Source organism: Phlebotomus papatasi, unplaced genomic scaffold (assembly GCF_024763615.1).
Source record: "Phlebotomus papatasi isolate M1 unplaced genomic scaffold, Ppap_2.1 HiC_scaffold_314, whole genome shotgun sequence".
NCBI lineage: Eukaryota > Metazoa > Arthropoda > Insecta > Diptera > Psychodidae > Phlebotomus > Phlebotomus papatasi.
This window is the reverse complement of record NW_026604537.1, coordinates 1-13,861: the sequence shown is the minus strand read 5'-3', so window position 1 is coordinate 13,861 and position 13,861 is coordinate 1. Positions and strand designations below refer to the sequence as shown.

At 34.2% G+C, this 13,861-nt stretch overlaps 3 protein-coding genes across 3 annotated transcripts; 1 reads left to right on the top strand and 2 right to left on the bottom strand.

Moving 5' to 3' along the window:
• Positions 1 to 1,453: 1,453 nt before the first annotated feature.
• On the top strand, positions 1,454 to 4,575 carry LOC129809133 (atherin-like; the record flags this gene model as incomplete). The annotated part of the gene is made up of 3 exons (XM_055858940.1): positions 1,454 to 1,871; positions 3,144 to 3,282; positions 4,556 to 4,575. Coding segments are annotated over 3 exons (577 nt in total), but the record flags the coding sequence as incomplete, so codon positions are not given.
• A 1,768-nt stretch (positions 4,576 to 6,343) lies between these two features.
• Positions 6,344 to 10,713, bottom strand: LOC129809135 (uncharacterized). Its single transcript, XM_055858943.1, has 5 exons — positions 10,207 to 10,713; positions 8,444 to 8,520; positions 7,873 to 8,144; positions 7,469 to 7,616; positions 6,344 to 6,862 (listed from the first exon to the last, which is right to left on the bottom strand). Exons 2-5 carry the CDS (start codon positions 8,475 to 8,477, stop codon positions 6,657 to 6,659), a joined length of 660 nt encoding a protein of 219 aa, XP_055714918.1. The 5' UTR covers positions 8,478 to 8,520; positions 10,207 to 10,713; the 3' UTR covers positions 6,344 to 6,656.
• Positions 10,714 to 13,170: 2,457 nt separating this feature from the next.
• On the bottom strand, positions 13,171 to 13,855 carry LOC129809134 (KN motif and ankyrin repeat domain-containing protein 2-like). The gene has a single exon (XM_055858941.1). It carries the CDS (start codon positions 13,825 to 13,827, stop codon positions 13,282 to 13,284), a length of 546 nt encoding a protein of 181 aa, XP_055714916.1. The 5' UTR covers positions 13,828 to 13,855; the 3' UTR covers positions 13,171 to 13,281.
• Between the last annotated feature and the right edge of the window lie 6 nt (positions 13,856 to 13,861).

Below are 13,861 nucleotides of genomic sequence, written 5' to 3'. Positions count from 1 at the left end.
TTTAATGAAATAACTGTTTTCCGTTAGAGGATACAATATTAGTGAATAGTATTTCATTCCCGATCTGAAATTCCCTAGGGAAAGCTAGGAAATTAAAGAAAATAAAATTGAACAAGTTTATTGCCATTTCCATCATATAATTGAAAAACTTTAGGATATCAGGTTTTTACTGCTTGTATTGGTAGAATACATCATTTTAAGCACCATTCTGGGAAAATATCGCGTGGATCATCAATGTTTTGTGCATAATTTTACATTAAATTGGGTTTAGCGCCACCAATTTTCTGTAATTTTCCACGCCATAATCTTCTTTTTGTTCCGATAAAATAAAATTAAGATGCTATAACCTGAATAAATAAAAAATATAGAAGAAAACACATCTTGACATCTTTTTGTGATTATATTTACATTATGTCGTACACTATATTCACATTACAGATTCCTTATCACAATAATGTTACTGCACAGTAAACACTTCAATTTTATGCTTTTTATGAAAATTTTCTGCATTCTCGGCACTGTTTCTGCAATTTAGTTTCACGTTAGAAGATCAGGAAGCTGTCCTAATTTTTACAATTTGGCTACACTGCAATTAAATAAAGAAAATGTTAACTCTCACGAACGAAGTATTAATTCATAATTTTTCCATCAATTACACTCACTTTTTCGAATTTGATCCTTTATTTCTATGTGCTCGACTCCAATGCAAACGTTGGTGCACTTCAAGGCTTTAATTTATGTTCAACATCACCTTTTTCACAAATTTTCATTTGAATATGAATCTCTGCTTAGTAAACAAAGCAGAATTTGACAATCTGGTAGCGCCATACAAAAAGAACACAAGTTGTATATAACTTGTCTCCTTTACGGAACAAATATAACTAAAAAATATCAAAACGTGATGTTCATACAGTTTCACGCCATTATGTCAACATAACAGCGAGAATATGTAAGATAATATTCTTTCGATGTTTTTGATACAGTTTTATACATTTTCACTCAAAAATAGATTATATTATAACTTGTTTATGGATCTAAAAAAAATTAGTCATAATTTTAAGGGAAAATACCAATATAATAACCGAAATTTATCAAATAAAATGTATTATTTATATTAATAGAAAATAACTGATATTTTTTATGCTATTTTTAGATAAGTTATATTACAACGCATACAACTTTCAGTCAATATACTTCCATCATGTTCATACATTATATTGTTTAGAAATATCTCGATTACATTGAAAATACGTTGGTTACATTTGAGACATACATTATTTGGATATCAAATGCCGCTTGGGTCAATTGGGACAATCGGGAAAGTCTATTTGCACTCTTTTTTTAAGCGAGAATATTCTTTTCTCGGCCATTTTGTGCTGAAATTTGGAAAGGTAAGGACGCAATATTACATACCGTCTAGAAAAATAATTTTTCTTTTTTTTATTACTTTTAGATTCACCATGAATTTTCATTACGCTGGTTGTGCGTACGGGGGGTATCCATTTTATGGACCCCCGTACCCATATGTCGTTTACAGGGGCTCTGCTGCAGCCCCAGCCCCAGCTCCAGCCCCAGCCCCAGCCCCAACCGCAGGCCCAGTCCCAGCCCCAGCCCCAGCTCCAGCTCCAGCTCCGACTCCGACTCCGACTGATCAGGACCAAGAGCCGACTGTGGTGCCCCCCGATGGCCGCAGCGATACAGAGACGATCGAAAGCGGCGAGGTTGATGCACAACGTCCAGCAGCCGGTGGAGGTGGTGATGAAGGGGGCGGCGGACGTAGTCTGCGCGGCCGTCGTCGTCGCAAACGTCCCAACTCCAACAGGCTGTCTCATCAAGAAATTGGGCGCAAAAATCTGTTCAGCCATTTCAAGGTAATTTACTTAACTTAACTCTTTCCGGACCACAACATATCCAGCGAACGAATTTCAGTAAAACTCACTTTATTGTAAGTCTTAGTGGTCAAATATGATACTTTTATAGAGAAAGAATTTTCTCGGCCTCTGGGAAATTGGAAAACTCATGGGAACTCTCGTCCCCTAAAGAAAGCAAACGATACAAACTTGGACAAACTTCAATTTTCCAAAAGCCAATAATATCAATGTTGTGAATTATTTTTGCGTGTCAAATGACTCCTTCAAAATGTTGATCACTAAAACAAGAAGAATTATTGACCAGTATCTTGTGGGATGTCCAGGAAGTGCTAAAAAGGACACCCAGCTCCTGCTTGCCAACAGATTCCTCAAAATATTTCACACAATAACACTTTAACACACATTTCTCTCAACAGGATGTTATTGCAGACACATTAAGCTTTCTCAAGAGCAAAAAAAACACTTCCTGGACAATCAGAATTCACCAAAATCTGGAAGAATAGGAAAAACTTCCCCGAAAGCAATCTCCTTCGCTGCCAAATGTCAAAATTATCGGCCATATTGACAAAAATTTCGCTCCCGCTTGAAATTTTCTTACAAGGTTGGTGTCAAAAAGCAAATGGCGGGCATTGGCGGGATAACCTTACATTTGACCTCTAGATTCTTGCGGACGAGAATTCCCATCAAGTTTGAACAAGTTTTTTGAAAATTTAAGAAAGATTTATTTTTCAAATTGATGCAATCTGTAATTGTTAGTTATCATACTTATTGGCCCCAAGAGGTTTTTCCTTATTCGGGTCTAGAAATATCAAAAAAGTCACAATATCTGCAAGGAAGCAGAAAATCGAAAATTCACGATTTTTGACCAAGAATATCTTAGCTCAGGAGTTAATTGGGATCCTGCAAAAAATATCCTAGATTTGGACATCCTTATAGTTTGTAATTATCCAGAAGAATCGGAATTTTATCGATTCTAAATAGTCTAAAAAAATTCTTTTTTCCATGGGTACCCAGAGTCCCAAAGGAGACGAAAGAGTTAAAATAATTTAGCTCCATCGCGTTGAACCAATTTTATCCATTTCGATTCGACCGACAAGAACAGTTTAAACGACGTGATTCTTTACCCCAAAAATTCAACTCTCAATCAAATTTTCACGTATTCCGAGTCCCAAAAACCTAGAATTGCATGTTTTTCGAGGTCGTTTGTAAAGAATCTCAGCTACCTTTTTAAACATTAATCCATTATGTTTATCGTCTATCTATTTCTTTCAGAATAAAGCTGATCAGGCTAAGGCCAATTTTATTTTAACCAAGAAGGAAAAGCAGACGGTAATGGCTAATTATAAAAAAAGGCTTGGCAAAATTAAGCGTACATGTGAGGAAATAAGACACAGTAGCTTGTCTTCAGAAGGTAATTTTTTTAGCTTACCGTGTAAACAGACGGAATTTCCACGGGAATTCCCACGAGCAAATGGTAAATTTGCTATACAAGCGCCCTCTGCAAAAGTGCACGAAACTGCCCGAATGTCTTGAAATATTTTGAATTTGAAATGGAAATTTTCCGTTGGAGGGTGAAATATTCAATTTTCTAAACCGTGTAAACAGACGGAATTCCCAAAGAATAGTAAGAACTATCGAAGTTCACTGATGAAAATTATAGCCAGAAACCATATAAACTGCCTTTTCGGATATAAAATATTACTTCAATATTTTTTATTGTTTACTTTTTTTTTGGAAATAAAATTTTAAAATATTTTACAGTCTTCTTGTTTTTTAAAAAAATTTGTATTCAATTATTATACAATTAACTAATTTTTGTAAACATCTCTGTTCCGAATGAATTGACTGCTTGGTCACCCAGGGATATTTTATACATTTTCTTCCAACACTTTATAAAATTTTAAATTATCAGCACTACAATTAAACGAAAATTAATCAATAGGTCCTATCAGCAAACATATCCAAAGCCTGTCGTTGATTTATCCACTTTAATTGGGGTTTTTGACAAGATATTTACGCTATAACAACGTTTCTAATCATTTCTCGAGAAATTTTAAAAGATTTTCCATAAAATGTATTAATAGATAATATTACTAATATCCTTGTGGTATAATAAAGCCACTTTAATAAAATAAAGTACGTAAAATATCTTCTAAATACACATTCCGTTATTTATATTCGGAAAAAACAAAATTTGAAATTCAAATCTTCGGAGCATTTTTGTGTTGCGCTTGAAGTCCGCCAGAGGCGCATAGAGCGGATGGTAAAAATTTGACAGTTCAATATGGGAATTTCCATCCGGAATTCCCATCCGGAATGGAAAATCTCATGGGAATTCCCGTGGGAATTCCGTCTGTTTACACGGTTAGATTCTTTTATTATCTTTTAAATTAAGGGCAGAATCACATTGACCGTAAAATTTTTGACCGTATTTCGTTAATTTACACATTTTTATTGCTATTCTTCTGAAAATTCTCAATTACCATATTAGATTACCTTATCTGATACTCGGTGGCACTAGGTGAAAATAATCTAAGAAAATTGAAAACATGAAACGAAAATGCGATAAACGGTGAGGAAAAAAACTAGGATTTTTTGTTACAGTTTTTCGTAGTTTTTTTTTGCTCGCCGTTTATAGGATTTTCGTTTTATTTCTTTAATTTTCTGATATTATTTTCACCTAGTACCACCGACTATAAGGTAAGATAACACGGTAATTTAGAATTTTCATAAGAATTTAAATTAAAATGCGTAAATTAACCTAATCACATCGAACAGACCGTGTAAACAGACGGAATTTCCACGGGAATTCCCACAAGCAAATGGTAAATTTGCTATACAAGCGCCCTCTGCAAAAGTGCACGAAACTGCCGGAATGTCTTGAAATATTTTGAATTTCAAATGGAAATTTTCCGTTGGAGGGTGAAATATTCAATTTTCTAAAATGGAAAAAAGCTATCTCGCTCGAGATAGCTTTTTGCTTCCGGAGAATTCCGAAAATTTAATTTGGAGTGTTTTTAAGCAAATAATATATGAAAAAACATGTAAAATCTCCTGTAGTGATCAAAACATTGATTTTAAAAGCAAATTTGAAATCGAATAATAATACTATAATAATTTTGAAAAGATTAGTGTTTCTGGATTAAATTAAATATTCATCAATAACATTTCAGAAGAGGTTTAAATGATTGGAAAGGCAGATTCAAAATTTATCTTTTTCAATAAATCCCATTATTAAAAAATGTAAAGAATATAATAATGTAGATAAGGAAATACAAAGAATAGTAAGAACTATCGAAGTTCACTGAAGAAAATTATAGCCAGAAACCAAATAATCTGCCTTTTCGGATATAAAATATTACTTCAATATTTTTTATTGTTTACTTTTTTTTGGAAATAAAATTTTAAAATATTTTACAGTCTTCTTGTTTTTTAAAACAATTTGTATTCAATTATTATACAATTAACTAATTTTTGTAAACATCTCTGTTCCGAATGAATTGACTGCTTAGTCACCCAGGGATATTTTATACATTTTCTTCCAACATTTTATAAAATTTTAAATTATCAGCACTACAATTAAACGAAAATTAATCAATAGGTCCTATCAGCAAAGATATCCAAAGCCTGTCGTTGATGTATCCACTTTAATTGGGGGTTTTTGACAAGATATTTACGCTATAACAACGTTTCTAATCATTTCTCGAGAAATTTTAAAAGATTTTCCATGAAATGTATTAATAGATAATATTACTAATATCTTTGTGGTATAATAAAGCCACTTTAATAAAATAAAGTACGTAAAATATCTTCTAAATACACATTCCGTTATTTATATTCGGAAAAAACAAAATTTGAAATTCAAATCTTCGGAGCATTTTTGTGTTGCGCTTGAAGTCCACCAGAGGCGCATAGAGCGGATGGTAAAAATTTGACAGTTCAATATGGGAATTTCCATCCGGAATTCCCATCCGGAATGGAAAATCTCATGGGAATTCCCGTGGGAATTCCGTCTGTTTACACGGTTCATTGCTTTTATACACGTGGAAAAAATATCCAAAAAAATTGAGTCATCAAACCAATTTTTGCATCAATTTGATCTTTTTCCGTTCTCTGAGACAATATTCTGTAATATGAAAATGATATTTTAGTAAAATTAGCCAAATTTAAATACCTTCAACAAAAAGCAAAAAGCAATTGCCCGGTCAATTGCTTTTCCTTGACAACCCGTCAAATAATATCTGCAGATATCTTTAAGATTTCTGTAGAGAAAATCTACACCTCTACAGAATATCTGCAGATAAATTCTGTAGATATTCTTACGAATTTTATTTGGGCTTGGGACAAAATTCGTCAGAATAGTTCGGCAGATTTCTGCTGAAATTCTGCCGAATATTTCGACAGAATTTCAGCAGAATTTCAAATATTTTTCGTTACTGCTTTTTTAAATTAAAACCGTTAGAACTACAAAATTTTATTTTTTTTTACTGAATTATTTTATTTCCCATTTAATTGTACATAATAATAATTCAAAATAATTGTAAATACATAATACTGCGTCTACCGCCGTCTTAGTGTTGGTGCCCAGCCTCCGAAGCCAAACGTCAGAAATGCTTCTTCATTGGCTGTGTAATTTTTAGATTCATCATAAAATGCGTACCATTACTATAAGGTCATGTAAATAATTCAATTAAAAGTGTTTTGCAGAAAAATTATAAATAAAACGAATACAGAAAAAAAATTTTAGCTCTACAAAGTGATCTTATGATAAAGGTACGCAGTTTATTAGTATTCATAGTTCACCTCTTCGACTAACATCTCCGTTATTTCTTCGTTGACGACTGCTGAAGACTGCTTCGCCATGTCCATCACCTCCCCTACTTCCTCGCCCTCCTGTTCCTTCCTCTTTACGTGTTTCTGCCTCTTGTAATTCCTATCCTTCAGTTTCCGCAACAGGATTGACAGCGCTGAGTTTGAGCACTTTAACCATTCTGAAAAAGATCAGCAAAATCATATTGAATTCACTATGAATATTTTCTACGAAATGTTTTGGTTTCCCAAATTTGCCAAAAACTCATCAAGATCAGATAAAAATTAGATTTTTGTCAATTGATTTCTATGAAATATATTGCAAAAAACTCCTTTGCATGTTTTAAAAGCAATTCTAATTAATTTTCTCGCCAATTTTTTGCAAAGACAAATCTTGATATTACAAGAACCTAGCAAATGATTTCAGTAATTTCCTAACAAACTCAAATACATAAAGATTAGATTAGATTAGAGAAAATTATTTTTCCCTGACAATTTTTTCTAAAGTTTGTACATAATCACAAAGGTCCAGGCTGTAGGAATCTCGAATGTTTTTTGCAAATTTCCAGCTACTTGCTATTATAGTATATATGAGTCGCTCAGAGCAAAAGTGGTTCGTTTTAATAGGGAAATGCATACAAAAGATACCACTTTTGCTCTGAGCGTCTCATATTTAAGATTAACAATGAGCAATTTTCAAATTCTCGCATCGATGAATATGAATGTTAATTTTTTTGGATTACCAAAAAAATTAACAATAAATAATTGTATTGCAATTAAATACTCACTCATTGAATATTTTATCACAGCGAAGTCTAAGAGCGAATGTTTTCCTATAATTTTCTGCACGGTGAACTCATTTAGCAGCTCAACCTCTATCACCTTTTCCAACCAAAATTCATCATTTTGGCGAATAATTTTCCTTAATTCAGCTTCCTGAAAAAGATATTAAGAAATGTAAGCTAGAAGTCTCAGCGTTTTTTTAAATTTATTTTTATTAATTTATTGAATTTACTTATTTTATTTATTTATTTATTTACTTTTTATTTCTTTATTTTTATTAATTAAATAATTTGTTTATTTTTATTTTGCAGTAATAAATTTTTTAATACAATATAAGGTTAATGTTTTCAAAATAAGTTTAACAACGGAATTTAGAAAACATAAAAATATAAAACACAAAAAAACTCACGACTGCTGCCCGGCGTGTTCCATCTTCCACGACTTCCTTTTCCAGTTGGAAAAAAGCCTCCAAACTATTTATGGGAAAAATGTACGCCGTATCGGCAATTTTCCCATAAATAAGCTTTGTGGCTGCCTCCAAGCGTGCCTGCTTCACGGACAACTCTTTTATCTTAGTTGCGCATTGGGAGACCTTATTACCTATCTCCAAAACAATTTTTTGCACCTCATCCAATTTTTTATCACTTTCGTCTTGCTTTTTAATCAGAGTCGATATCAAATCTGCAAATAAAATTACAGTCAAATTTGAACTTCTCAAATATGAATGACCGTTCAAAGTGTAAAATTTTAGGTTGTCGTAATTAAAAATTTCATCAACAAATTCCATCTATTTAACAAAGAATTATATTGTTCAATTCTCCAAAGTTAGTTTTCTTAATCTAGGGAAAATGAACTTTACATGAATTCCGCTACGTTTTTTAAAAAAACATTGTTCAAATTTGAGGATTTCCACTTTATCTGTCCTTATTATTTTAATTTTTTTTTAATTTAATTATAATTTTTCATCGTGTTTACTTTACCTTTTATATCTACTAACATTTGTAGTCCAGCCATTTTCAACAATGCGTGAGTCCGCGCGTACTTAGATATCCAGTTCCTTTTTAGAGACAGGAAGAAGACGTGGTAATATAGGTACTTGAAATGGAGTATAACACTATGCAACAAATTGACAACTTTTTTTTAGCAAACGGATCTCACATGGTACGTTTGGTAGAATCGAGTCCCCTGATCAAGAATCTGCTTTTGGTTTTTCTCCTATACGTCACAATTTTCTTTAATTATTATTTTTTTATATTTTCTCTGTTTTGCCTTATATTATCCGTTATATCTCGGGTTCTAGAGAACACAACTTCAAAAATTTAGGTTTGTTGGAAAGGTTATTAGTTGTGCTTCAACTTTGATTATTACATATTTTTTGTAAAAAAAAATCCTTGGGGCGAAAAAGCCAAGTATAACCAAAAATTCTCAAAAAATCGCCTTAGAAAAGAACTTTGAAAAATCATATAAACTAAACTAAATTAAATATTAATATACTCTCTTCAGCACACAATAGATACCACTTAGGACTACATTTTTGCTATAGAAGACATTTAGCTCCGATACCCTTAAATGCCTTATTTTTTGATTTTAGTCATTTTCAAAAAACACGAAATCTTGCAAATTTTTGTCAAAAATCTCATTTTCGCAATAAACTGATGATGATATCGACTCGGGATGATCTGTGAGATCCGTGTGCCAAAAATCGTGTTGCAGAATGAATGAGCATGAGACGGATTGGCTGTCCAAAATTATAAGTAAATTGTCCAAAATTACAGTCAAATTGATCTCTACATATTAGTTAATTTTTTAACCTTTAACGTATTAAGACTAATTTTAGTAAAAAAACAAAGACGTTAAACAGCTTGTCAAATTTCTAAATAACTCTGCATAAAGGAGTGTAACATAAAAGATCAATCAATATTGAAAATATTTCACTTTGAAGTTAGAACATTGATGGTTATAAGTACTCTGTCCAAAATTTTAGGCACTTCCCCAACTCAACGAATTTTATTTGATTTTGTTCTTTTTTTACTTTATTAATCATATTTTAAAGAGTATACTTATGCAATATTGATATTAAAACGTATGATGTATTAAAAGGAAGTCGCATTAATTTATGTGAAATTTTTTCCAAAGCAAAGAATTCGACTTCCTCGTTTAATTCACTGACAAGCATTAGGGCAGAATTACATTGACAGTAAAATGCTCACCGTCACCGTCAAAGCCCTCACCGTATTTCGTTGATTTACGCATTTTCATTGTAATTTTTACGCAAATTCTCAATTACCGTGTTACATTATCTCATACTCGGTGGCACTAGGTGAAAATAATATAAGAAAATTGAAGAAATAAAACGAAAATGCGATAAACGGTGAGCAAAAAAACTGTACGAAAAACTGTAGCAAAAAAATCCTACAGTTTTTCTTATTGCTTACCGTTTATCGCATTTTCGCTTTATTTATTCAATTTTCTTATACTATTTTCACCTAGTGCCACCGAGTATGAGACAAGGTAATATCGTAATGGAAAATTTGCGTAAAAATTACAATGAAAATGCGTAAATCAACGAAATACGGTGAGGGCTTTGACGGTGGCGGTGAGCATTTTACTGTCAATGTGATTCTGCCCTTACTCCGATATCAATTGAATTTAATGGAAAGTCGAAGAACGGTTGGGGATTTACATATCTGCGAACAAGCACTCCGTCCGTGTCATTCATCTTCAAAAATCCTAAAATGCATACCGGAATTTCTCGATCAATCAAGCAAAACTGATCACATGTTTCTCTGGATGTTTCTCTGGGGACGATCATCTTGCGTGTCTGAAGGTATTTATGGTGATTGGATGCGCAATTGTGAGGTTATGCTTGTCCCCCGACAAGGGATTATCATCTTCCGTGTCTGAAGGAGTTTGTGGCGAGTAAATGCACAATTGTGAGGGGATATTTGTCTGGGGATGATCATCTTGCGTGCCTGAAGGTGTTTGTGGTGAGTGGATGGACAATTATGTGGGGATGACCGATTGGGTGTCTCAAGGTGAATAGATGCACCCCCAGACATTTACTACAGATTCTTTCACAACACTTCTACACAATCAGATTTCACAATCACACTTCTACACAATTCACTGCCATTACAAACACTTAAAAACACAAAATTTTATATCACTTTTATAATATCTCACCTGAGGCACCTTTTTTCCTGCGTCTCTTGACACGGCGGCGTGGCGTGGTGACGCTTAGAAAAAATCTGACGAATTCGAACAAGAATGCTGAAGCTTTTCTGCAGTTTTTCTGTAGATTCTCTACAGAGTTTTTCTGCAGAAAATCAGCAGAATTTTTCTGAACGTTTTACCGTTACAATTTTAAAACTGCCGAGGGAAATCTGCGTGTAGAGTGATAATTTGACGGGAATTCCATATCACATAGTCCGTTAACATTCTCTGTTTAAATTCACTGTTCGAAATTTCATCGACCACCATCGAAATCAGTTGATGCCAGAAAAAATCAAAACAAAGGAAATTTTATTCATAAAACTCTTGTGGAAACTTTTGAAATGTATTTAAAATGAGTCTAGGCATTAGTGAAATTAAAGTTTAGTATAAAATACATGTGAATAATGTGAACTACATTGTTTTGAACAACTTAAAATATTTCCCGCCTTGGACATTTTACTTACACTAGATGGCGTTGTTCTCAGTGAGTTTTCTAATCGAAAACAATGAAGGTGTCATTTTCACTTCTCCATTGCTTCTTTGAAAATCGATTAAAAGTGCAATGGCCCAGTCTGTTCGATGCTAATACGGTAAGGCTTTGACGGTGACGGTGAGCATTTTACTGGCGTTGTGATTGTGCCCTAATTCTATATAGAAATATTGTCGTAATTACTTTGTTCTATTTCAGACCAAATCCAGATACTGAATATCTTTAGAGGGCTGGGGTTCTGAGGTGAGCGAGCAAAGTGCGGATTAACCCTCTCACGGGTAAGACCGCCTCCAGGCGGTCTTCACAAAAACAAACGACATGGATTAAACGAACTGCATGGATTAAAAAAAAAAAACAAAAAAAAAAAACTTTGTATTACCAAAAAATTTGAATTTAAAATGAAAATAAAATAAAGTTGAATTTAAATGAAAATGGAATTCGAAATGTTGGACTTTTATTACCCAAAAATATATAGTTATTTAAAAAATTAAAAATGATCCGTCACTTTTACACTTATGCGGCAAAATTGCCAAAATTATACGTCACTGTAGTACTAAAAATCCAAACAAGGATTTTAAGATACACCTCTTGTTTAGTAATTTAAATTTTAATAGAATTATTTTTTATTGGATTTCAACAATATTAGGTGAGATTTCTAACAATCTCACCTACTATAATCCTAACAAAATTTCATGTCGTCCGATCGACCTCAAACTTGGCCAAAATGTGTTTCAGCACCTCCTGATCACGAATATATATGTGGCTAAGTTACGTTCCCGGCCGGCCGGCCGTCCGGCCGCTCTTTGGAGCTTAATAGCTCCTAAACTAAAAGAGATATCGACTTGCGGTTTTCGGAAAAGGTTATATATCGGGTGAAAATTGCAACTTGGTGCATAGACCCCCCACCCCCACCCCTCCTTCCGCCATTTTGAAGACCCCCCTTTTTTTCTCAATAGCTCCGCCCCTATGGCATCGAGCGGACTCAAATTTTAGTATGTTATAGCTGGGCCTTATAGCTTTCCATCAATACCAAACTTAAGGTCCCCCGACCCCCCTGACCCGAGCTATAATGATCTGTCCAGGAAGCAAAGGATTTGTCAGGCATGGCACATGGTACATTTTATTGGGGATTTAGTGGGCTATCTATTTTGGGTAGTGAGATAAATGGCAACCCCGTAGGGAAAAATTTAGTAGAAGGAAACCATTGGTGAAACACGACTTTTCTTTGAACTTGCATACATGTATCACATCCAGGATGATCTGTCCAGGAAACAAAGAGATTTGTTAGGGAAAATAAATCCTTTGAAATGGTTACTTACCAGAGAACTCGTTCAAAATTTTTTTTATGTTCGTAAAGAATTTTCAGAGAGAAAAAGTTGGGAAATTGTTACATATCAATTTCTTTTTAGCCAAGACACACACCATAATTTTCAATGAAAAACAGATTTTCCGCAATTCTCTTTTCATTATTATATAATTATTTCAAATTTTCTCAGTGTTTTTTAGCCGACACACACAAAAAATATTTGAATTTGCAACGGTTTTTCTTAGCCAAGACACAAACCCGCGTTCGGCTGGCCTTCAGCCAGCTTCAGGGAGGTGCTAATTGCCTCCGCCTGATCGTATCTCTATTGGTGTTATGCTCTCGTATAGCATTGTCCTCCTCATTTATAATTGCTTCAAGCATTAGCAAATTCACGAAGCCCTCAAAATCCATGTCTCCATAACAAATCTTCTTGCAACTTGCACAAATATCTTCTTCTTCTTCTTTTAATATTTTACACTGACAGTTCAACTCAATTGCGTTTATATGACTTCGCCACACAAAATGTGTCTTCGCTATATTCGCCGACCAGTAAATTTTGTCTGGGTATTTCGTCAATGGCCACTCAGAACATAAATTACTTACTTATTTGGCTGCAACGTCCCTAGGAGCAACCGGGCATCTCGAACTAACCTCTTACCATCCTGGCGACTCTGGTCTACAAAACTTAAACACAGCCGTATTGTAGTGAAGTTTATTAGTTCAGAATTGAGGCAATGAGGAAATACATTTGTAAAAAAAAGATGTTTGAAAAAAACAACTTGTTGATTAGGTAAATTAAAAGGAAGCACTTAAGTGGCACCGTTTCTGTGCTTAGAAGCCCGATTGTGGGCATAGAGAAGTATGCCAATATCGTGAAATCCAGCATCTAGGGATATCTTAAGTGCTGTACTGCCATCCATGTCCTGAATCGATGAATCACACTGTGGCTGTGCCAGCAAAACTTTCACAATGTCCATTTTTCCATGTTCAACAGCACACATCAGTGCTGTGCTGCCATCTTCATCCTGTGCATTGACATCAGCACCTGCTGCAATCAACATGGCCACCATATTGACATTTCCATGGCTGACAGCTAGCATAAGGGCCGTTTGACCATGCTTCCGGGCCCGCAAATTGACATCTGCCACCCGAAATAGCCGTTCTACCACACGTTTTGCCTCCATTGACGTCAGCGCCACCAGGGATACTAACATTATGGCAGTGTAGCCTGCATTGTTGCAGCGATTGACGTCACAGGCACCACTGTCAAGCAATGCACCCACCACAGGGAAATTCCCATGGGAAATTGCATAGTGGAGAGCTGTATTGCCATTGGCATCCGCCAGGGTGGCCATATATTCAACGACAGCTGAACTCTGTGCCCTAAAG

Coding starts and splice junctions, on each gene's coding strand:
- LOC129809135 (XM_055858943.1), bottom strand. CDS start 8,477: ATGGCTGGACTACAAATGTTAGTAGATATAAAAG. Junction 8,145..8,443: donor AATGTTAGTAGATATAAAAG/GTAAAGTAAACA, acceptor TTTTATTTGCAG/ATTTGATATCGACTCTGATT. Junction 7,617..7,872: donor GAACACGCCGGGCAGCAGTC/GTGAGTTTTTTT, acceptor TATCTTTTTCAG/GAAGCTGAATTAAGGAAAAT.
- LOC129809134 (XM_055858941.1), bottom strand. CDS start 13,827: ATGGCCACCCTGGCGGATGCCAATGGCAATACAGCTCTCCACTATGCA.